The 25,869-nt window shown below is 37.1% G+C and overlaps 1 protein-coding gene across 14 annotated transcripts in view; it reads right to left on the bottom strand.

Annotated features, from left to right (window-relative positions):
• LOC103723615 (preprotein translocase subunit SCY2, chloroplastic) overlaps positions 1-21,950 on the bottom strand; it is a 37,739-nt gene extending 15,789 nt beyond the window's left edge. For 2 of the 14 annotated variants that reach the window (XM_008814578.5, XM_026800167.3), the window contains exons 1-7: positions 21,816-21,950; positions 21,182-21,283; positions 20,604-21,101; positions 13,885-13,973; positions 9,197-9,276; positions 8,986-9,075; positions 5,159-5,250 (exon numbers count right to left, since the gene is read on the bottom strand). In XM_008814578.5, coding sequence (XP_008812800.2) covers positions 5,159-5,250; positions 8,986-9,075; positions 9,197-9,276; positions 13,885-13,973; positions 20,604-21,101; positions 21,182-21,245 — 913 coding nt within the window. In that variant the 5' untranslated portion in view covers positions 21,246-21,283; positions 21,816-21,950. Of the gene's footprint in view, positions 1-73; positions 1,808-5,158; positions 5,251-8,985; positions 9,076-9,170; positions 9,277-13,884; positions 13,974-20,603; positions 21,102-21,181; positions 21,295-21,815 lie in introns of those variants that run through there. The other 12 variants (XM_088713327.1, XM_088713328.2, XR_016398910.1 and 9 more) reach the window with 12 other exon arrangements.
• Positions 21,951-25,869: the final 3,919 nt, after the last annotated feature.

Here is a 25,869-nt window from a genome sequence, read left to right as displayed (position 1 = left end):
CACATAGATGACACCATCTTAGTATAACTATACAAATATATCAATCAGTATAATTATCAATATTATCGCTTACCTGCTAGATGCAATTTCCTACCCATTTGGGCTCCCCACCGCCGCTCAATGATGTCGATGTACTCCTGGGCATGGGCTACATCTGCCTCCATGATCTGAGCCTTTGCCTTCTCCATCATGTGATACAAAAAGCCCATCTGGGGATACCTCTCGCTATCCACGGCCCGCAGTACTTCATATAATGGTTTGATAGCCTTGACTATCGCATTGGCCCGCTGCCAGAATGACTGCCTGCTTACCAAGTCTTCCATCCTGCTTCCTTCAGTGCCGGCCTGGGCATATCTACTTTCCTGCCACTCGGGACTAACAAACATCTGACGTAGGGCTCCTTTCTTCTCGATAAGGCTATCAAGTGTAATGTAATTCGTAGCAAACCGTGTGACTCCTGGTCTAAGAATTTCTCCCCCTGCATACCTTCTCATTAATGAAAGAACCCAAGTATGGCTATAAATATACCTGGTGATGCGTTGGGCTATCTCCACCGTATGTTGCACCCTACGGATCTTTCCAATATCCATCAGGATGAGGTCGATGCAATGTGCAGCACATGGGGTCCAGAAAATTTGTAGTCGCCGCTCCATCAAGACCTGCCCGGCCAACTTATATTGCGGTCCGTTATCAGTGACGACATGCACGATATTCTCCTCTCCAATCTGATCAATCACCTCCTCCATAAGTCTGAGGATGTATGAGGCGTTGTGCACCTTATCTGAAGCATCAACTGACTTGTGGAAGAAGGTCTTCGTATCACAGTATGTCAGAAAGTTGATGATGGCCCGCTTTGTCGGACCGGTCCAACCATCACACATCAGAGTGAGCCCATATGTGGGCCACTTGCTTTTATATGAACCAATCCAATTCTCTAGCTCTTCCTTATTATTGTCAAGAAGCTCACCGTAGATGTCCCTCGGACCTGGAGGATCAACACCGGGACCGGCAGTCTGTATGGCAGAAATGGCAGACTTGTAGTATGTATTGTCTGCAGCATTTGCTGGAATGTGGCTGAAGTGGAACCAGGATCCAATAGCTCGCCACATATCCTTCTTCTTCTCCTTCTTCCACATTGTGTCTACTCTTTGCTGCTTCGAATCTCTTCTGGGGAAGGCATGCGGATCTACATCATAGATTGACGCACCTGGTGGAATCCCTCCGGAAGACTTCTTTCGGCTACCAAAACCACCCAGGATAGATGCAATCCGGCTACGTCCTCTGCCCTCGCCCTCCCTGACTGATGTTGTCCTTTGAAACTCTGGATCTTGTCTGCTTCCACCAGAACCGGCGCCCGACTCAAAAAACGAAGGCCCAAATCGAGCCCGATGCCTCGCCACCTCCTCCTGCTGCCATCGATCATCCAGACTCGCCCGCATGGCAGCCTGGATCTGTGCCTCCTCCTCATCTGGACCCTCGGCCTCCTGTGACTCCATCAAGTGATAGGAAGGTGCTTCTGCAGCTTGGCGTTCCACCTCCGCTTTCTGCTTGGCAGCCCTCTCCTTGGTTGCTTTGATCTCAGCGAGGTTTTTCCTCATCAGCTGACGGATGGTCGGTGGGCACTCCGAGCATGCAGATATCTCACGAGAATTACCGGCTAAGTGCTGCTTTAATCTGGTTACTCCTCCTTCTTTGAAGCACTTGTGGCAATAATTGCACTGAAACTGGTGACGTTCACCGAGCATCTTCCCATGCTCCCAGCCAATATTACGCTCTTGGGGTTGCCCTCTCCTTGATGGCTCCATTCCTACGACCACATTAATTTTTTTCAATTTTTATTTTTTTGTAATGAAAAATTAATTTTTAAATTTATTAATTAAATTATAAATTATATAAATTCTGTAAAAAAACAGTTCATGTCATTGAATCATTGAATCATTTCCTAATTTTTGGCAATTAAATTAAATTATATATCAACAACATATAAAAATTTCAAAACGAAATGGAATCATTGAATCATTTCCTAATTTTTGGCAATTTTTGACTTAATTTTTTTAAGCAATTTAAATGAAATATTAAAAAAACAATGTAGGGGAATTTTACCTTATTTTGTTTTTGCTGGATTTTTCTTCAAGAAAAACGACGCTCCCTTTCTAATTTTTTTTCATGCCTTTGTCTTTTCCTTTCTCTTCTTTTCCTCCTCCTTTCTCTTTGCCTTTCCTTCACTTAAGCTGATGCACTTGTGGCTTCAGCCTTCAGCATTCGGTTGGCTTTTATAGCCAACCGTTGGGTCACTGTGGCACTTTGAAAAGTGCCACTGTGAGCCACAGCGCGGCACTTTCGAAGTGCCGCGCGAAGTGCCGCACAAAGCGGCACTTTCGGTCGCATTGCCTCACAAAGCGGCAATTTAAACCTCTCGCTTTCAAAGTGCCGCATAAAACGGCACTTTGAAAGCTCAAAGTGCCGCACAAAACGGCACTTTGAAAGTGCCACAGTGGCACTTTCAAAGTGCCTCTGCCAGAGGCACTTTGAACCAGCGCTGTGGCACTATCATAGTGCCACAGCGCTGGCACCTCATTGCCAGCACCGAACCGGTTCGCACCGGTTCGATCATGTACCGGTGCGAACCGAGCGGTTCGCACCGGTATGGTGCTCGAAACCATCGGTTCCGACCCAACACACTGGAACCGGACCGGTTCCAGTCGGTACCGGTCCGGTTCGGGCTGAACCGACCGGTACAGGTCGGTTCAGCAGACCCTGGATGATGCCGTATAATTGAAAATTTGCTTAGTTAATTATAAGTAGCATATATGAAACTGCATACAAACCAAAAAAAAGGAAAAAGCTGGTTCCTATAGTTCTAACTATGAATTAAATTAAACAATATAAATCAAGAATGAAAGTTGTTCTTTTGAGACCCCTTAACACGTTGACGAGTAGTACAAAACATTTGATTTTTTGTACTAAGGTGTTATAGATGTTGAGATGCACAATGGCGAGATATTGGTCAGGTATATGTCACTATAAGAGCCCACCATGAACTATGCAACATTAGAAATTGGACTTGCAAACTCATTTAATAGCAGCCAAGTGCATGGGCATCTGCTGACTATCAACAAAGAGTGGTCATCTAATTTATAAGAAGATGTATGACATTATAGTCATTTTGAACAAGACATTGTACATGTGACCTGGCCCCATTCTTGCAGATAAGCCGTTCTACGGTTCTACCATTTTTTTATGTAAAACAGGATGTAAGATAATGTAATAGGTTCAGCCCAGTTGGTCTTCTGTTTTTTATGATTCAGTTGTGTACCTACCATCAGACTTGGGACGAATACTAGACATCAAAGTCATTATACTCATGTTTGCTACCACTCAAATTTCTCAATTTCATATTTTAATGAGTATGCTGTCCCTTTTGATTGCTACACTGATAATTATAGAGTTCTTGAGGTAATCAATCAACTGCATATAAATTAACAGATCTTGTCTATGTACTCACACCATTCAGTCTAGTGGAGTTGACTGCTGATACCCTGTTTATAATCTCATTCCTCTAAAATTGCAATTCTTCATTTTCATTGTGTTCCTACAATTTTGGTTTCATTTAAACAAATTCTATAACAAGATACCAATTTGAAGACAACCATGAGTGGGTTCTAGGCCTTGGTTCGTTTCCTTGAAGGTATGGCTTTCAACTGCAATGCAAACTTGAAGTCCCAAAACTACTACCAAAGCTAATCAGAAGGACCAAACATTTAAAAACTAGCAAGACAGTATGGTACTGCTAGTACTTATTTGACATGAAGCAGGCATCAGTATGTGTGTCAGGAACACCGAAACCATCCATACCGATATCGGTCATACTGGTTCATACCAATGTGTACCGATGATACCATACTGACTTTGTACCAGTCAATATCGATAATTTTTCACCATTTTGATGCTGTCAGCATTGATATGTATCTTCAGTGACAGTATCTTACTGTTCCAATAAAAAACGGTATAGAGTTTGAAGTTTGAACCATTATATCAAACCTTAAAAGGAGATCCTCAAATGCCAATTCGATGCAGTCTAAATGCCAAGGAAGGCAGGACAAAAAATTGTAACAGTCAAAGCATCACTATGTATGTAGATCTGGGAATCATTATCTAGAACAATATGTATCAAAATTAAACAAAGAGCTACAAGGAATCGTTCACAATTACTGTAAACATAGGTTGGCATTAAATTGGTTAAAAGAGAGGTTTTAAATCCCGATGGGACAAGGGGCGTTCTGACTGTCCCGTCCTATTCCTGTGAGAAAACAAGACCAGGATGAGGTTAGGATTCCAAAACTCATCCATGCAAGGAGAGAAGAAGAAAGAGGAAAGAAAGAACGAAGAAGAAAAAAGAAAAAAGAAAGGAAGGGACAAGAGAAAAAAGAGAAAGAAAGCAGGCAGAAGAAAAATAAAGAGAAGGAGAGAGAAGAAAAAAAGAAAGAAAGAAAGAAAGGAAAGAAGGGGAGGGAGAAAGAGGATATCTACGACTAAAGGACACCACAGCATGGGCCTTTTTGAAATTGACCATAAGCTGATCATAGTGATTGTGATTGGATCATTGTTACTGGACCCTTGGACTGGCAAGCATGCTAGGGCTTAACCAGGAAGAAAAAATAATTTTAGCACATCAGATACAGAAAGAAAAAAGTCCTTTGGAAAAAATATACAGCTATTTATTTGAGAATAAAGTTTCAACCTTTTGTCAACAATGAAATCACATCAATTTTAGCCGGAAAACAATGTTCGAGGAACAAATGGGAATGCAGGTGAATAATCCACAAAATAGGAATCATGGTCATTTCTTAATTATGATCAAACTGCAAAAAATGAAGACTGACCTCTAAAATCCAAAACTACTTAAAATAAATAGAGCTACTATGAAGATAATTTTAAAATCAATAGAACTACTAAGAAGATAATTCTTAGGTACTGCAAAAGTACAAAGGGTATCCATAAATTGAATGATACAGTTCGATGGTGAGAAAAGGTCAAAGGGCATGATTAGTCAAAAAAGAAAGAATCAACAGCACAAATTGACCAGAAGGAAGTGAAAAATGCAAGTCTGCCTACAGAGTAAGGCATAAGAGTATGAAAATGTTTGATAAAAAAGTACCAAATCCAGATTCTGATATTGTATCGCAGATCCATGTCATAGACATTGCACCAAAAACCAACAAGAAGCATGTCACAACAACATGTTTGAATCTGAAAAAAAAAAGAGAACAACTTATTGATAACAGAACTTTAAAAAAAAAAAATCAACGAAATATATTTTTTCCATATAAACTGAATATTTAGTATAACTTAGCTGGAAAAATTAGTGACAGCATTTATTGAATTATGAAAGCAAGCACAAATAAGCATACAAACAAAACAAATAGCAATTAAAGAAGAAAATAGATAAGGCCCAAGAAACATAAACACAGATAAAACCAAAGGCATGACCTATAATTTAGCAAAATATAACAAGATCTACATGGGGAACTTCAACCTCCACTCCCTCTATGGCGAAACCACATTATTATATTCTTGGGAAGTATAAAATCTGGATATATTTCTAATAATATGAACTTCTAGTCAAATCCCTGACTCACTCTTTATTTACCATTTTTCATTGGAAATTAATGGTAAATAAGTTGCATTGCCAAAAGATAGCTCGCATAACCTAAATTTTAGAAAAATATAACAAGATCTTCACTGGGAACTTCAACCTCACTCCCCTCTATGATGAAAACACATTATGTATATTCTTGTGAAGCACAGAATCTGGAAACATTTCTAATAATATGAACTTCTTGTCAAGTCCCTGACTCGCTCTTTATTTACCATTTGTTAATGGAAATTAGAGTTCAATAAGTTGCATTGCCAAAGGTAGCTTCAAGCGTCCTCATTTATCTTTTACGGATTAATCAGGACGGAGAGGAGACGCCTTTTTAGGACAATTGACTACACTTAACTGTTAGGACTCAGACATCTTTTAATATTTACTTTCCATATGCTCTTCAATGTAGTGAAAGATGGGAAGCTATCGATGTTTTGCTTGAAAATAAGTTGTCCATAAGAAGTTAAACATTTAAGATAAGATAGTGCTAGATACTTTCTTTAAGATGAAAAACAAAACAGATTAAGTCTGTGCTCACAAATAGCAAATTTACTTGTAAAGTGGGAAACTCGTTAAATGGCTCTTATTTATCAACAAAAGAGAGTGAACTAGTGAAAACAAGGTGATTTGGTATCAGCAAAAGGAACTGATTAAGGGAGGTTGGAATTACTTATAACATTGCAAAAAGCAAGTAATATTATGGGCAAAGTTACTGGGAGAGAAGAAAATGTATGCATCCAAGCCATCTTATATTCAGAAATGGTCACTCTATGGATCCAAGCCATAGAGTATGCATCCAAGCCATCTTATATTCAGAAATGGTCACTCTATGGACTTCCCCTTACAAATTAGACTCATGTTAAAGATCGAAGGGAAAAGGAAATTTATGGCTGACACTAGTGAATGCTTACCAAGATCCGTATAACAATTGGCTTTGAACATAATGCCTTTGGTTGCTAAGAAATTAAGAATTATGAGAGCAAAAGAGAGCCTAGAGACACTACTAACCACATTTCTTTCTAGTTGATGATTTTTGTTTGTAAGGTTCACACATATTGTTATATAAAACAAAATGTAACCATAAACAAGAAGTCAGCTTGCATTTTTTAGGGTCACCTTTATGGTTCCTACTTAACCATTTACCGTGGCACAAAGTTTACTCCTCCAAGCATGCCATAAAATCTTTTGTTATCAAAGTAACAATGTAGTAAAATAATGGAAACAGGTTGTTTATCACATGTCTGTTGATTGCAAATACGTAACAGATCATCCCACACATATAAAAGAATATTTCAAAAAATTGAGCCTTCAAAAGGTGAAACCTTAGGTTAAGAAATCCTTAAGGAAATCCCCTTAAGATTGCTCTGTGGTTCCCACACCACCACTAGGGCCAAAAAAAAGACCTAGAGAATGATCAATCAGTGTAAGGCCTTTAAGCACAAAAGAACTTTTAAATTACAGTCATTCCATCTTAGCATATATGTGAATGGTACCATTTGAAATACACATATTTTGACCATTCAACCTAAATATGACATGCCTCTTAATGGTTTCATCCCATGCAATACATGCCGAAACCATCTTAACCAGTTTTCCCTCACTTGATCCTAATTGATCTACTCAATTTGCTTTCAACAATTCCAGTTCAACATTCTTGTCCCAGCTCATCAATCCTTCTCATTAAGTTATTAACTAATATTTTTTGTAACAAAGTTGGTCTTCACTTCTTCAAATTTTCATCCGACCTACTTTAACTTTGCCATAAGACATTAAATCTACTTCTCTCCATCCATTTACATAATAAAACCAAAATATTGTCAAATAAATTGTTAAGGGAAATCATTTGTCCCTTCATGCTAAATGCATCCTTTTGTTAAGGCACAATTTGCGGTTTAAGAGCTCCATGGTTTTTGACAATGTGAAAGTTAGACTTGAAAAAGGAGGCAGGAATTACTCAAGTTCTAATCTTGCAAAAGCAAAGTTTCAAATATAAATTAGAACTCAGATTATTGGCAAAGCTCAGCAGAAGTTATCCAGCCATAAATATAAACCAAGGCAGATCTGACAAAGAAAATAAGCAAATTTGTTTATGAACCCCCATTATTTTATGCAAGGAGAACTAAACATTTATATCTAAGATAATCAAATCAAAGCCCCACTAATCCTATCTAATCAGATCAGAGTTGCATTTGCCTAATATAAGGCTTCCCGTGCTCAATCAGAGTAGCATCAGTTATCACATAAGGATACTCCAAAATTGCATAAGTAGGAGAACTGTAGAGGTTTCTGAGGTAAGTGAGAAGTCACAACAAAGCAACAGCAGAATCACACCACGAAGAACACTCTCAAAGAGCATTCAACTCAAATAATTGAAAAGTTATTTAACAAATTGACTCCTAAAAATCAATTTGTAAGCTCTAGAGCCTTCCTGATGACTTAGGACTTACGGGCCTTAAATTTCCTGACAAAATAGAAGATGATGAAACAAACAGTGATTCGGCCAAAAACATCATATATGTGGATGAATATTAGCCCTTCTAATAAACAGCCATATCTCCTCCGATCTGATCTCCAATTTGCTCAACTTTCAAGCCACTCAGGAGCACAAGTAAGCTAGCTCATGGCTATATGATTACCAACTTTCATACACATCCAACAAATGATACTAAAAAATTACATAATAAAGGAAACTGACTCCAAATACATGGCACAAGTATGGTTAAAATTTCTACCATGATTTAGAGTTAGCTTACCTATAGCTGCTATGTAAAAATCATGATCCCCAAACTTCACTTATTAGCTCATTTGCATTCTAAAAATTGTGAAGCAAAATCCAGTTGCTACCCAATCTATTGACCTGATGACAAGCTTTGAGAGACAATGACAATTTAAAATCAAAAATCCACATCATCACCCAATTTGACACAATCAAGAATTTGGACCAGATACATACCATGGCTTTAAATACCGATACAGAACCCCCTATTATTTTTTCCCTTAGCACAGTACAGTATTAGTGCAATGCCACAGTCCGTAATAAAATTGAAAGTGTCAAAACAAATGAAAATTGTTCATATTGGCTAGAACAGTCAATACGCATCAATATGCATAAATATGGAATGGCATGGCTGGCAGTACCAATATGGGTGGTTTCAGCATCCCACCAGTCATATTGGTGTAAATTTCACATCAGCATGGTACGATACCAACGGTAACATCCTGTTAAAGCGGTTTTTGAATCCATGATACATACTATAGTGTGGAAGTGAGAAAGACTTATCCCAATATACCATGTGAGCATAATAAAAAATTTCAATCATGAGTTTAACTCATCTTACCTGTGGCTAGCAGCATATATCGAATATTGAAGTGAATAACAAGAGACAGTAATAGCCCCTAGTATTGCAAAGCCCAATGAGGCCCACCATCTGATAGTCAAATCACAAAAGTTTACATTTTTCAGTCATGGCATGTCAAACAAACAACAATGTAGTGTCATTTACAGAATAAGAATTAGTCTCACTGATCGAGATGAATGACTACACACACATATAGCCTTTAATCTTCTCATGGCCATCCAAACCTTCTTTCCGTAGCTTTATTAGAGAAGGAACAATGTGGCAAAGAACCTGCACAAGATCAATGAGTTCTAACATTTGATATTAACAAAAGAAACATCACAAGCACCAAGTTTATTAGCAGGAATTAGCAGGAAACTTTTTACGGGCCAAATATCAAGTGATAGATCTAGGAAGTTTTGAGTGATTACCAGAGCATGATGAACCTTACATCAAAGTTAAGTTGTGTAAATCTAGAAAGCATCTATTGACATCTTTAAATTAATAACTAGCATATGGAAGTGGTGGATTTTCAAGTTTCAACTAATAGTCAAATCACTGAAAATCTCTTCATGGATAGCCCCAGAAAGAATTCAAACTATAGCTAACAAAGTAAATTCATGAACTGCTCTACAATCCTTTATCAGTCTCAAAGGGCCAAAGCAAGGATTTAGGTGCTGGTTTGTACCAGTACATGTGACTGGCACATGCTGTGTTGGGCCATGCCAACACTAGCAGGGAGTTGATATTGAGAATCACGCAAACCGTGCAGTATCATTTTGTATTGCCCCATATTGAACCAAGCAAATGACTTCTTATACTTCTTATTTCCATTTATTTTAAATAAGGAAGTACCCTACATTTGGGTCTAAATAAAATTAGTCTAAAATTCAAATTTCATCAAAAGAAAAAGGTACACTTTGCAACCCAAGAGTAGATTTTTAGCTTGGTTCCAAACAGTGACTTTCAAATACTAGAGAATTTCTCAAATCTTGGAAGCTCATAAATTTAGTCCATCCAAAATTGCCAAAACCAGAAGGTCTAGAAGGAAAGTTTTATATCTTAGTCTTCAGTATTTTTCATTAAATGTGACAATGAGTAGCATGAGCCACTACATGCTTATCTTAGTCCTTAGAAATTTTTCATCCAAACTTTATGAATTATGGTAGTTCTAATGCTTTGTTAGGATTCATATTAACTTAAATGACACATTTTACAGTATTCAACACACATACAGGCCTCTATCTTGATTGTATGACTCCCATATTAGCATATAACAAGCAGCCCTTGGTACTGACATTCAGTTCAAGGGGTGTATCAAGTATTAGTTCCCTTCTAGCATGATGTCATATGATCGATAGGACTAGTACGGTCTGGTACTTAAATCCCTGTACCTTTTTAACCATTGTTTTCATGTAGGAAACAACCCTTAACAACATTTGAAAGAAGTTTGCAATAAGGATTTAAGACCCAGCAGCACTGGGCTTAGTTTGGTCTCCGGACGGTACAGTATCACAATGCTCCTGTCCTAGATCGATGGAATCCCGATGCTTTACAGGATGCCTCCAAACCCCCCCCCCCCCCCCTTTTTGGTTTTTCTTATTTCATATTTTTTTGGTTTTTCTTATTTCATATTTTTTTTGGTTTTAATGGTTTTTAAAATATTTTTGGAGCCTCTTAAATATGTATGGCACCGAGACACCCCTTCATGTAGGTTTTTTTAATTTTTCTAAAACTTTTAAGCACTCCCCCTTCCTCTCCTACGTAAGCTCCCTTCCCATGACTGACCCAACAAGACAAAAGAGCCAACGATGTTATGACCTAGAACATGGCTCTGCCACGTCCTGATTATGATTTTCAACAATTATAGTCAATCAATGGCATGAATTCAATTCAATTAATTGGTGTGGAAGGACATAATTTTTATTTCCAACCTCACGTCATGTAATCATAAATAATTGGCTATTTGATCATACAAAGAAGCCTATCAAAAAGTCCTTTAAATAGTGCTCCAAATCAATGAAATAAAACCACCTTCCCTCTTTACACGAAAAGAGGGATGCACGTCACTATTTCACGCACAAAACGGAAGCAACACCTATGTCCATGCATAAATAAGCCCCTAGACCATGGTTTGCCGAACCGGGCTGAACAGCCCAATTCAAACCGTACCGAGCAACCTGGCGCTGGAGCAGGTCAATTCAGCGGTGGGAGTCGGAACCGGGCCCGAACCGTTCAGAACTGGTCTAAACCAGCCGGCTCGCACCAGTTCGAACTGGTCCAAATCGGTTCTCTCTTTCTCTCTTTTTCATTGTTGGAAAGGCTTTCGTTCAAGTTTTCTTCAAACCCCCCTCCCGCCAAACAATGCGACGATTCAAGACGATTCGAGGATCCAACCCAAAATAAGGTATGCTTCCCCTCCCCTACCTCATTTTCTTCTTTTTTTTTCAACGCCAAAAAATGCCTTGGAATTTCCAAAATAAAGAAAGATCGTGCCCATTTTTTTTAAATTTTGGCATGATTTCTTGATACATTGTAGATCTAGGAATGATCTACAGTCGTATTATCAGTCAGATGATAGCCCTCAAAAACAGAGCTTCAGTGAGAGATCCAAGAATGGATATAACCTAGAGCACGTTCCTTATGGGATGAGCGTACAAGACTATAACGCCGCTTGGATAGAGGGGCGGGCTGATGTGCCTCCTGATTATGCTAATGATCCGGATATCTACAAGAGGCATCGTCACTCGATGAAATTTTAGATATCAGTATGTGTGTTATACTTTAAACATATATAATTGATTATATAATTTTATATTTTGTATCTCACTAATTGATTTTAGAATATTTCATATTGCTTCTTGTAGCATACAACACTTCACTAATCATTTTATGTTTTGCATCACTTTATAACAACAAGATACATCATTTAGGTTGTATCGGAATTATAGAAACATCAAAAAACATCAAATTATACTTAAAATCATTGAAAACTTGAAAAAAATTGATTACCAAACCTAAAAAGCATTGTGAAAAAAAATGGCACACTAGTTCGGAACCGGTACGCCTCTACATACCGTGTGTCGGTACCATACTGAACCGGCCGCCAACCGGTATGGGTCCCAGTACCGGTTCAGCGATCCTTGCCCTGGACCCTATTTTATTTGGATCGATGGATCAGACAATCCACAATTAGGATCACACAATCCAAAATTAGATGGTCCGATCTTTCGCAAACTCAGACCTATGATCTGATCCACATCGATTTATGGTCTGTATAACTGGGATCATGGATCACATGATCCTAACAACACAAATACTAGAGGACATGTCGGTACCATTGGGATGGGAATTTTTGTGTGATACCCAATGTAAAATTACAACACATACAACACAACGAAATCTTTAGCTTTAGAAATGAAAATTGAATTTAAAGTAATTTTAAAAAAAAGTTGTTATGCCTACATCAAGTTGGCACATGCCAAAGTTTCAACACTGACATTTTATTATGCATAGTATTATAGACTTTCTGAGGCCCCATTTGGTTCCCCAATAACATGAATAAACCTGAATAAAGTCCACTTTTTCCACTTTATTCAGATCTATTCAATCGAATAAGCTTTTTTTGCCTCTTTAACAAAGAAACAATAATTAGGGGTACTTTAGGGGTTTTAGAAAAATTGAAAAAGCATCTTTTTGGTACTTTTTAGTTTTAACCAGCTCATCTTTCTCTCCTTGTTGCCTACTTATCACTTCATGGTTCCATGCAAGGCGAAGAAGTCTGCATGCGCACCTCTAACCGATGGATTCACTATGCACTGTTATTTCTTTTCTTTATGTTTCATTCTGCTCCACCACAAATTTGTTATTTTTCCTGTTATTATTTTGTAGCTTTTGATTTCCCCTTTATGAGGCTATTTCACCTTTTCTCATTCTTGCATGCATGTCCTCGTTGACCTAGCCTATACCCATCTAGTCTAGATTCCTCTTCCTTATATATGTATGGATTGTAAGTTGCACCCAATTATCATGTGCAGCATTGATGATTTATCATACGTTTTAAGGCCAAATCGTTAGACTATCTAGTGCATGAATATCTACACCCTCTAGGCAGTTACCACAGTTGCAATTTGAATTAATTTTCTCTCCAAGTGTATACTTTTGGGGACTTCTGATCATCCGAACGCTAGAAAGCTATCTTTCTAATTTTTGAGGCTCCCAATTTCTCCAACAATAAATAGGAGGGTGCCTGCACTCCCTAGGCACATCACCTTTTCATGATCTTCAGAACATGTTTCACAATTTATAGTACTGAACTACTGATTGCTCTTACATTTTATGAAAAATGATGAAAAGCTTCACCTCAAACATGTACACCATCCATAATCAATTTAACTCACAGGAAACAAAGAAACTAGACAAATATGAGTTAGTGGTCGTAAACTGCAGCTTTAGATGAAGTGAGTATAACATCAAAGACAAGTGTCTTCCTTTCCAGTCATACAAATTTCTAATCTATTGATGTCAAATCTTCAATCCAGCTTCCAAAATCTTTTTTTTTTTCTGAAGCGGATGTATCATACATGTCGGGTACGAATACACCCAAAATACAAAATCTTTCATGAGACGGTGGGAGGCCAAGACATTTGAGGTTAACACTTCTAGCAATATATCACAAGGTGACATAACTATAAGACATTCTAAGTGTTCATTAAAATCAAAATGAAGATAGTTTGATGGAAAACAATTTTAGGAGCAACAAAATTCTGAATTCATCCTAATTTGATGGAACATTTTTCTCCTTTGTTAAAAATAATTAGGGTATCATCAAAGCACAATAACATTATCTTCGGTAATGACAATAAATAAAAAAACTGCAAAAAGGGTGAGAATACAAACCTGCATAAGTATTGATGCTGCAATTTGATGGCTGATACCAAGCTGGAATAGTGATAGCTTCAGCTCAGCTGTTAAATCACCAAGGTTATCTGCGCAAGATGCAGCATAATAACTGAGTATTGTTCATTTACAGCCCAACAGTTTATATAGTCAAAAAGTCATGTAAATCAGGATAGGGAGGCCAAGACCAACAAGCCACCCCTTGACACTTTTGCATCTAAAGATCTGATGCATCAGTTTAAACATGTTGAAATATCTTAAACCATTTAAGAAATTCTTTGAAATCAGTAAACCTAGTCAAAGTTGATCATCATTATTTAATGAAGTTAGAAAAATCTCTTGTTGACAGTCAAGGATGTTGATAAATGTGTCATTCAAGAGCCAGAAAAGGTAGTTTATTAAATGCATGAATACCAAATTGTGGATTCAAAGACGTTATATTTATGTGCAACCATACTGTAATTTGAGCTCAAAATCATCATATAGCTGCCATGCCACTTGTTCAGTTAATTGTCATTTTAGTTATTTTACACCTAATTCAGTGGCTGTTGCTTTGATGAAGTTAAGAATAGCTAATGGTTCAGAGGTCACTATTCAAGGATTATTGGATCAAAATTTATAAGTTCTGCAAGCTAATAATCCTAAATTAAGCATGAGAATAATGACTTCCTCACGGAAATGAACAAAATATAGCCAAATAGTGGTCTAATCTCATGGGCGCATTAGAAAACTCAGAAGCCAACTGACCAAAACAGCAATAAGACAGTCCACAAGCAATCATGCAAGTTGTAAGCTAGAATAAAGGAGAGGAATAAGGCAGGAAGAAAGTGTAAAGAAAGGGAAGAGATAAGAAGAGAAAAGGCACAAGGAATAACCTAAATAAGAAAAGAAGAGTTTGTTTTTCCTTTCCCTTTTTCAGAAATTGAATTCCATCTCAAGAAAAGACCCTTTCATTAAGAAAATCTATAACACAATTTATTTTCCCTAAGACTGCCAAATGTGGGTCTTAGAAAGAAGGAAGAGAGCTCATGCAATTTGGACACAGACACCTAGAAAGGAGAAAAGGTGGGGCATCCACCTAATCCTTTCTTTCTCTTCCCAATATGCTCCACTTATCAAGTGATGCCAAGATGGCAAAATAAGGAGGTATTAGTTAGTTTTTGCCGCATCATGAACTAATCTAGTCATCCAAAGAAAGTAGAAATTTAAATCCCAGTCATGCATTAGATAAACTCCCTACCATGGTTTGCCGAACTGATCCGAACTGGATATTTCAACCCACAGCGAACCAAACTGAACCGACACCAGCTCAGAACGGTTCAGTCAATCAGGTCGGTCCAGCCTATATAAGCTCCCACTCACCTCTCTGACACCTCTCTCGAGCTCTCTCAAAGACGGAGAAGACGAAATCTAGCTCCCTCTCAAAGATGGAATCGAGAAGGTAGGTCCCTCTCTCTCTTGACCACATCCGAAAGGGCTCCAAGTGAGGGTGCTCCCTCTCCCTCGTCTCCAGCATCCCCCCCCTCTCTCTATCTCTCTCTACAGTTTCCGAATGAGTGGTCGAAGCTTTGAAGGGCTCCAGATGGAGGTGCCACTCCAACATCACCCTCTCTCTCTCCCCCTCTCCTTCTCCCTCTCCCCTTCCCTATGCCATTGTTTTTTCCTCTCCTTCTCCCTCTCCCTCTTCTCAGTTCACTCGAAAATGGCAAAGTAAGGACCTGTACCATGCAAACCGGTCGCCGGCTGGTATAGTCTCCAGCACCTGCTTGGCGAACTTTACTCCCTACTAACTAAAATAAAGGAAAAATTAAAATTAATTTATAATGAATTCAGTTTCACCAAATAAAGAATTTTGAATTCAAATTTGACAATCAATCCTCCCTATACTGGGCATCCAATGCTGAAGATGACACTCCCATGTGCTTCGCCACATAGTTAATAAAGAACATGTGCCGCACATACAAAAGAATGTCCTTGTGATAACTCTAATCTCCCTCTCTTTTTTTCTACCAAGCCAACATACTCTTCTCTCTTTTTCTCTCTTTTTATTCTTCCTTCCTCTTCTCTCTACTTTTTTCTCTTTTCTCTCAAATTTTTGATACTGTTATGTGGTAGCATATAGCAAGCTTATGGCCTTTCTTCTTGATTTTTTTCAAGATTATTGCGAAAGGAAAATCCTCTATGAGCATAAAGATGAAAACTTATCTTCCACCCCATACTCTCTTCTCAATTTGTAGATCTGTGGACTCCTATGCATGGAGCATATGCTGCCTTTGCTTTTCAACAAAATCATCATCAAAGCACCACATCAGTTTAAGTTCTTAAATAAAAGTGGTCTTTCATATATGTGGAATTTGGCAATCTCATATGTAAAACTATTTCTTATGAATGGACTATCCATATTTCAAGACAAGGATCGATCTTACAAAACAAGAAGCTAGAAACTAGTATTTCTACTTTCTAGCTTCTCCTAAAAGTGCTTTTTTGACTTCTACTTCCTCTATAAGTAGTTTTCAATGATATTACCAAACATTTAATTTTTTAATAAGTATTTACTATAAAGTTGCACAAGGACTTTTTACAAGCATCGCTAAATGCGACCATGGTGGTTGATGGTTACATAACATATTTCTTCAACCAAAGCAGATGCTCCATGAAAGGGGACTATCTAAGATTCAATTGTAGTTACATCATGAAGGTTCTGACTAAAGCATGATCATTTCTTGAAGAAAAAGTTCTGCCACCAGATGCCCATTTGGAGTCTCTTTTCAATTTCAAAGCAGCAAGAGTTGTATGGGATATTTCAAAATGCAGAAATTATCATGTATGCTGCATAGAAGTGCAGTAATCAGGATGATCGCGACTTTATTGACTTGTGCAAGTTCTTTTAAAATCTTGTTATTTGTTGGTCCTGGGACTGATTGTACTAGCTCTTGATAGACTATTATTCTTCTTATTCTGCATAGTTTGAGTAATTATTAGTACCAGGGTGGGGAAAGAATGTGGGTATTGCAATCATTCTTGGTGAGTCAAGATTTTCTAAATTTTGTAGCATATAAATGTTTGCATCTTTTCTCAAGGATAAACAAAAATAATGTCACTATCTTGATTCACATATTTCCACACATAAAAAGTCTAAAACCATACATTTCCACTCACTCCTTAGTTCTATATTTTACATTTAGTTTCTTTTTGGCAGATGTAGACTTTAGCTTATAAATAGTCCAAATTCTTCTTTTTTTTTGATCTTTTTGCCAACCCCCACTCCCAGATTCCATTCCACCTTTATCCCCTGCTAATGGTAGTAGATGGACCAACAAGAAATTCATCACTCATGTATCCAAATAAGGAAAATGATAAAACAAAGGTACAGATGGTTTGTTGCTTCTTTCATGGTTTGATGTGCTTGTGTGTGAGAATGAGTGCATATGATGTATCATTTGTGAAAGAAAGCTCATATCAGTGACTATTAGTGTACAAGGTAACAAGAAGGAGCTAGCCCTATTGATCTATTTTTCTCCAAGGATCTAGCTCTAAATGGTGAATTAACTCAGTAAGTCCATCTTAGTGATTGTGCTGTCAATTATTTATAAATCTTTGGTCACTTCCTAAAGAAGAGAGTCCTCCTTGTTGAGCAAGGGATTTATTCAACTCCCCTGCTTAAGGAGCTGTGTTGTCTCTTTACTAGAGGTATGAGACTGGCATAGAGGCCCACCACATGGTGTCGCAGTAACCTGATCCCTTTCCCTCTTTCTTGATAGAGAGAGATATAGAAAGAGGCATCCTAGTACCATTTGGGCAGTTCCTGGATTGCTAGAAGCCCTTCGATCTTTTTCCCCTGTTTTATCATGTTTATTTTAAACTCGTTGATTACCTTGAAATAAAAGTAGAGCACCAAAACACAAATGTACAGCACCAAACTCATTTCTCACACGAAGGTACAGCACCAAAACACAAAGGTACAGCGCCAAAACGTATTGCTTATCTCCATATAATTTATATGCTGAAATGTGACCTTATGATGTGGTCAATCAATTCAGTCACAAATGGCTTTGCCAGAATGCAAGTTTATATGATTTCGTGTGATCAGACATGTAATCAAACAATTAAAGAATTAATTTCTGGTACAATATAACCACATATCAATTAAAACATATTATTAAAGCATCTTATCAAGAATCAACTTCGAGTGGACAATTTAAAATGTGAGTTTGTTTCATACACTTTCAGCATATTGGAATTCCAGACACAATAGATTGATGGTTTTGTTTTCCATAGTCACAATTAGGCCATCTCAAAACATTGGATATATACAATTAGAATTTTATGCACAAAAAGAACAAACATATAAAGTATAGACAGTTTGGTCTATGGAACTTTGTTGTGCTAAATTCTTCTGGACAATTGGCGTGCATGATGTATGCCTACATAACATTATCAAAAATGATACTAGGGTTTGCTTGAAGGTTTTAGAATTTAAAATCATGATTCTACTTTTTTCATGAATTTGAAATTCCTGAATTTTAAATGCAGGATTTTTTAAGGAGGTCTTTGGTTGTTAAAGAGAAAAAGATGACAAATGGAAAATTTTGAAGATAAGGAAAGAAAAATGTCAATTTGAAAAATTCTACTCAAAGTAAAAAAATTTCAACTTTGTCATTTTAAGCCTTTTTTAATTTGATATCACAACCAAACACCCCATTTTACAAAATCATGATGAATAATTTCAAAGAACATGAAATATTTTGATTATATAGTGCATCCAAACACCCTCTTGATAGATGAGTTATTTCTCTTGATCCTAATTATACGATTAACAAGTTTCCACCAAAGTTGCACTATATGCAATATATTTTGGTCTGAAAATTCAATTTTAATCATCATAATTTTCCCAAAAAAAAATCACTTCATCATAAACATCAACAAGTACTATATTCGTAATAAAAAGAAAAATGCATAACTTATTTGTGCTGGTATTGCAATCAAGAATAACCAAGTCAATTAATAAGTAGATTTACATGTAAAATCCCTCCATACACTTCACCATATCAAAGTTTAACATTTGATATCATTATTTTCTAAATAAATTTTCCACTACTTGATCATCTGTTGTTTTCTTTTTCATACGACCATGAGAAGATGCATCTATTTCATTCCAAGTTTTTCACTTCATGATTTTTATTTGTACATGCATTGCTGTGTGAATCTTACAAAAATTATATTAGTTGAATATACTACTAATGATTGGCAAAGAGTGGACAAAAATCCAAAGATGATATGGAAAAATATTTTAGCATGAAGGTAACAGAAGGATTCTACAGAGATTGATGAATTTGTTATAGATACTTAAATATAGGCTTAACACTCCATGAGATGTTCCCGATGTTGCAACCAAGTAAAGCAAAACCAAAGGAAAAAAGAGCATTGTTTGAACCTAAGATCACAAAATTAATAGCATACATACTAATCTTGCCTTTGTCAAGCTTTTATTTCCAAGTAATAGTTTGCCAAAAAAATCTCTGTCCAGATTTAATCATAATTCTCTCAATAAAGTATACATTGACTAAGAACAATAAAGGTGCTTCTATGTGTTTTATTCAAGTTTAAAAATAACAAATGTGGTATTTTATGCCAATTTGATGTATCATGCACATAGGTAAGCATTTGTTGGATTTACATAAATGCTACGTGAAAAGTTTCTACTAAACAAGTAGCTACAGTTTTCATATGCCCGCTCTTGATTGATTTGAAAAGGACTTGAGTTGCACACTTGTCTATATCTAATTCATAAATCCATGAGTCCTGATAGTAAACATTATTTACTTTCAGAAAAAATGGAAAGCAAATCAAATTTATGTAAAATTATAGATGACAACATGATGCCAACGACCTCCAAGAGAGCTATATTTCTTCATATTTAATCTCATATGATATGACCATGTATTTTAGTCACCTAACACCACTTCAATAAGACAGAAAACTCTATCTGTGTTAGCAGCAACCTACATTTCCATAAGTACAACAAGCATGTCAACCAGATTATATTATTCTCTTACCTTCCTTTTTTGACCTAGCTCCATGATTTCTTGCAAAAGCCTCATACTACAGGGACAGACAGCTGTGTTTAACAAGAGAATTTTCTTAACAAGTGATCTTAGTAGAATTTGAAAGATTGGGTAAAACATTCTTGTCTTGTATATATCCCGCAACGGTCAGTAGTCCTACTCAATTCTTGGACCGCATAATATAACAATGATGCCATCATGATGAAAAGTGAACAAGGCTTCTAGCCTCAAACTTTATTTAAAACAAAAGGAGGAGGAAGAAGAAGAAGAAGATGATGACGACGACGACGACGACGACACTGACGATGATGATAGAGCAGAAGAAAATGAACAAGAACAAGAAAGGTGTCATTACGAACTGTAAGTTGATCATTCATTCAATGAGAAATCTGTTATTTATTTGTAGTGATAGTTAATTTGAAACAACTCCAAATCAAACTTTGGTCATGACAAACATTTGAGACTAAATTATAGAATTTGGAACACATACCTGAAACTTTGAGATCATAAGTGGTGCAAAAAAGCAAGAATTATTATACAAAGCCATGACCAGCACAATTTATCTTTATATAACAGAAAAGTCTAAATGCAGGGTATAGAAAAAATGAAACTACTTAAATACATTAAGAAATTAACATGAAGAAAAGGACAAACCTGCCGAGCCAGAAGCAAAGCTAAGGTAACTTTCTGGTATCATTCTGCGATCATAGCCTGGCAATGGGATGAAGTAGCCAATGCGACTAATCAGAATCAGCACAGCCGTCACAAAGAGCCTCCGTCGGATCTCACTCTTGAAAAAAGACTCAGCAGCACCATCAACCATGGAACTCAATCGAGTCAAATTCAATAACCTATTTTTGAACCTCTTGGGCCTGGCTGTGGAGGCATCAGTCTGGTCGATTCCTCCAGCCAATTTCACTGAAAGAGGCTCAAACTGGAAAGCTTGGACTTGCACTGCATCATCGTTCAAATAGCTACCCTTGGACTCATCCAAACAATGAGTATAGAATCTAAGGCCGGAGTTTGGTGGCAAGCGCCGGGGAAACAGCACCGACTTCCTCCAGAGCGAGAGCAATCGAGTGCTGGATACGGAAACTTGTGCCTTGTTATATAAGACTCGACTTGCCGAGATGCGGCATTCAGCATATCCTCCTGTTAATCATAGGGAATGAATTAAAGAGAAGATTGAAAGGAAAAAAAAATTGATTAGCAGAAAGAGAGAAAAAGCTCACCACAACATCGAGCTGGAAATTTTGAGAGGGGAAAGTGGAGTGTGCTTGACGTTGCCATTTCCATGGGGAGAAAAAAGAAAGACGGCAAAGGGAATCTGATTGCTGCTCGGGTTCTCAGTGTAGAATAGAAAAAAATCAGATCAAAATTATATATAAATATGTATAGAAAAATAGCACAAAAAAATAAAAATTTGCTAGCATTTTTCTTTAGCACTTTCTATTCTCACATGGCATTACCATAACGCGAGGCATCATCACATTTATTCAAGTTTTTAATAAGAATTGACTATGTAAAATGGGGAATGGGAATCAGAGAGAGATTGAGAGAAAAAGAGAGTATGAGAGAGACGGTGCTATCGGGGGGCTGAGAGAAAAGAAGGAGAGAGTACCCAAAAGACAGAGAGTGAAGGGGGTGCTGCTCTCGGCCTGCCGCCGGGCTCCGGCGGCCGAGGGGAATGAAATAAGCGATCGAGAAAATACTGAGATATAGAGAGAGGGGGGAGGAGAGTGATTGCTGCCGCCGCCGCCGGGCCCCGTCAGCCAAGGGGGCTGAAAGCAGAGAGGGAGAGAGGGACCGCCGGAGAGGGAGAGAGAGAGAGAGAGAGAGAGAGAGAGAGAGAGAGAGATGGCATACCTGGTGCCGCGGCGCCGCCGGCCACCGTTCACCGGCCGTCGTACTCCGTCCGCACCTTTGGAGAATGAATGATCGCAGCGATATCGTGGGAGCGAGAGAGGGGAAAGTGCTCTCAGCGACGCACAAACATGTGATATTTATAAATCACGAAAACTCTTTACCAAAAAAAATTAATAATAAATAAATCTCGAAAACCGGCCGGTTCCTTCAAAAAACAGACCGGTTCGTTCGAAGCTGGAACAGTTCGAACAAACTTCATGGTCCTTCGGTTTTCTGGATGTATTCGGACCGACGGTTGGCAATTCAGCTGGTTAATTGTCCGGTTCAATGCGGTTTTTATATCCTTGGAGTTGGAGATCTCCCAAAACAGGGCTGAGGGCTATGTGGAGATCCGGATTTGGGTTCGACGAATTTTAAGCCAGACCCCGGCCCAAATAATGAAGTACTGGGTTCGGCCCGGTTCCATGCCCAACACAAACACGGGCCTAGTTCTATCTTGACACATTTAATAATTGAATCGAGGTCGAGCTACCCAAGAGCAGCTCGTTTAAAACTCAAGGGAGAGTTTGAGATCAGTTGAGCTTTCATTTATATAGTTTAGAATAAATTCTGATTATATTTTAACCTCCTAGTTGAAATACATTCTGTCATACAGTCTATATTTATTTATAACAAGTAATTATAAAAATAATCATTTTATATATTATATATATGTGTAGATATTTGCCATGGTATTCTCTCATAATTTTGTCCTTCTCTTTTAATATCTTAACTATTTGTCCATCCTCCGCATCATCTATGTGTATAAGAAAAGGAAAATCAATCAAACTCTTTCCATAATCATAGCCCTTCTCTCTCTCTTCTCATCACAGCTTGCCAAAAAAATACAACTAAACAAATATGTTCTCCTTAATCTTCACCATCCACCTCTTATAATCATATGTATTCCAAAGAAATGATGCAAAAACTATAGCATCTAATATGTTAGCATCTCCATATGTGTGCGACAAACATAAATTATTTATATTAAGTTGCACCTAGACTAACCAGTCAATCTGGATGCGGAAGATTTAATATAATTATCCAATAGAGTACACTAAACTATACGCAAATGTAAAGAGGACAATTGTTTATTATATAGTACCATATCGAGTTTCAGTGCATTAGAGGTTTGTTTTAGTTTTACATGGAGAAAAATTACGTGAAACATTAAAATGGGAACCTTAAAATAATTTTATAAAATCTTAAAATAGATTGCTTGATACTTGGAGGGTCTTTTAGTGCTCTAGGAGGTCCAATCATAGTGTTAGCATTGCCAGAAAGTTTTTATTTTTCCTTTTTTGGCTACTCCTAGTTGGTCATCTTTCATACTTAGGCTTTGCTTTATGTATATTTAAACTTCTATATTAGACCCATGAATAGCATAGCTTTCCAAGGATTTCTTCCTAGGGGTTTTAAGGGGAGGAAAAGGTGCCCACACCCTCTCACTTCACCACAATCCTCATATGTTAATATGGGTAAGATTCGTCTCCATTTTTTCTTAATTCTAAAATTAGACTTTATTCTAATTCTGTAGGAAGCCTTGGCACAATTAGATGGTCGGATAAAGTATGCCCTAGAGAGAACTTACGTTACACATCTCTCATAAGTGATGTCCTAATAGCCAATATGAGAGAAGTGTCAATTAGTGATCGAACAACTCTTATGCAGTGGAAAGATTTTATGGCAAACCTAATCAATTAATATATCAAGCTATGATCATCCATCAATGATTAGGGAGCTATGCAACCAGACCTACACTAGATGATCAATTTAGAAGGCTTGCTAAGATGAAACCTGAAAAAAGGAAAGTAGACTATAAATCAAATTACAAAAAATGTATAAATTTATTTCCTTTTTCTTAGAGATGAATCAACAAAATATAAGAAAATTTTAGATTTTAGGGGGGGTAAGTCCCCTAGCCCTGTGGATCCATTTTTTGTATGTGTAAACAAAGATAAAACTAGACTTAGAGAAGTTCACATGACTAAATTAATCATAGAATATAGATAAAAAAAGTTACAAATAAACAAAACGAGCTTTCAATTATATGATGACAACATATAGAACTCCATGGATATCAGTCATAGAATGTAGAATGATATAGTAAAAATAGGAAGCCCGATGAATGCAGACCAAGAAAAAGGTATATAGAAATGTTGGAGAAATAAGCAATGTTGGATCATTTGGTAGTGGAAAAGATGAGTAATAGTTTTTGCAAGAGAGGTGAAAATCTTAAAATATTGGATTAAAAAAATAATGTGGCTGACCAAAATAAACAATTGAACTATACTATGTATCCATTTTACTATAGAGGTTACAAAACGAGATACTGCATTCATTTCTTGTGAACCACAACACATTTTTGTCTCGTTATCTCTGTCCTATCCCATGTCACATATGCAACTATTATAAGTACTGTTTGATCTTTAGATATGGAATAGATGTTTCCAAATTGTTTTTCCTTCGTTGTCAAGCTACTCTAAAAGTTTTAGAGGCTTATTGTTATGTTATTCACTTAAAAAACAGGGACCAATATATTCTTGGAACATTTTAGGTGTTAAGTATTTTATTTTCTCTGCCTTCTTTTGTTGATGGACTAATGGCATCTTTTGTTCCTATCATGGTAACTTCCTCATCCTATTTAAAAATAAGAACAAATTTGAGATAGATTTTTATAATCAGGTCAAGTTCTTGTTTGGGCCTGAAACCTGGCGAGTCTTCAGAACCTAGTCTTAAGCCTCTAAAAAAGTGCTTATAATGTAATGGATCACGGGTTAATCAAGAATTGTCCTATAATTTTTAAGAAGACTAAATTACAAAACTCCCTCTAAGATAAGAGGTGAATTATAATATTTTCAAAAATTTATGCTTATTCCAATATTTTAATCCACAACTTAATAGAACGTTAGTCAAATCGCCAATTTTGAATGGGAGCCGGATGCCACATCAAAAAAAAAAAAAAAAACTTTAAGAGACATAATAATATCCATCTAATAATATACGAAAACATGCATATCATCCCTCCCACTCAAGGATAACTTCAACTTTTACATGAGATAAACAATTTCATTTTAATTGGATGTAAGCGTAGGTTTTACGAACTATTTGATGTTAGTGTAATCAATAAAAATCTCAGAGGAGTTTTTGTAATTTATTATTTTAAGAAATATGGTGGAGACGCTATATCGTGATTATCCTTTTATCTTTTGGCTTTTATGTAGTTTTGTTTGCTAGGTTAATTTGTAATATTTTAAGATCTTGTATCCATAATTTTTTTTGTTATGGCTAGAATCCAAGTATCCACCTCACTACTATGCTTCAAAAGTCCTTGGCTTCAACCCATGGTCTAGAATATTACATGTTATGCACTTTAAAGGTTACATAGAATTTAAATTTTAGTGTACTATGTCGATCATGCATTTCTTGTTTACATTTGTAGTTAAAATTAGTCTAAGTGTGCTTCCAAGAAATTTTGTTACTTTACAAATTTAACTCATATGAATGAATTTAGCATAAGAGATGCAAGGATGATGCGGTTCAAATTTCAGGTTGAAATCAACAAAACTTTTCCAAATCATGGATCAATTTAGCATACATGCAACTTTTTTTTTTTAGTATCAATCAAGTAATTTCTTAGATATCAATCACTGGTGCAACACCTAGCCATTTAGGTGCATACAATCTCCAAAAACTTGAGCCTCAATGCCATATTCAACACGCGCAATGATTTAACTGCAAAGACAACCCACCCGTGCGCGACAATCACCGATTTGTCGGGGATTTATATCTGATTCTGGCGATGGCGGGACAGCTGGGCGGGACCGCACCGCCCCGCCGTCTCCACCCATCATCCGCCGTCAACTCATCCTCATCCGTCCGATCCTAGCCGTTCAATCCAGAGACCCAAATCTAGGATTTCAAATTTTTTTCAGAATATCTTACCGAGGGCGCGGGGCAGTTTGGGAATTTTTTAATTCCGTTTGGTGCAAAGCCGACAGGCGGCGTCCCCACC

This window comes from Phoenix dactylifera, chromosome 17 (assembly GCF_051530095.1).
Source record: "Phoenix dactylifera cultivar Ajwa chromosome 17, Ajwa_hap1_PhDact_Kaust_v1.1, whole genome shotgun sequence".
Taxonomy (NCBI): Eukaryota; Viridiplantae; Streptophyta; class Magnoliopsida; order Arecales; family Arecaceae; genus Phoenix; species Phoenix dactylifera.
This window is presented reverse-complemented; position numbering and strand designations above follow the sequence as displayed.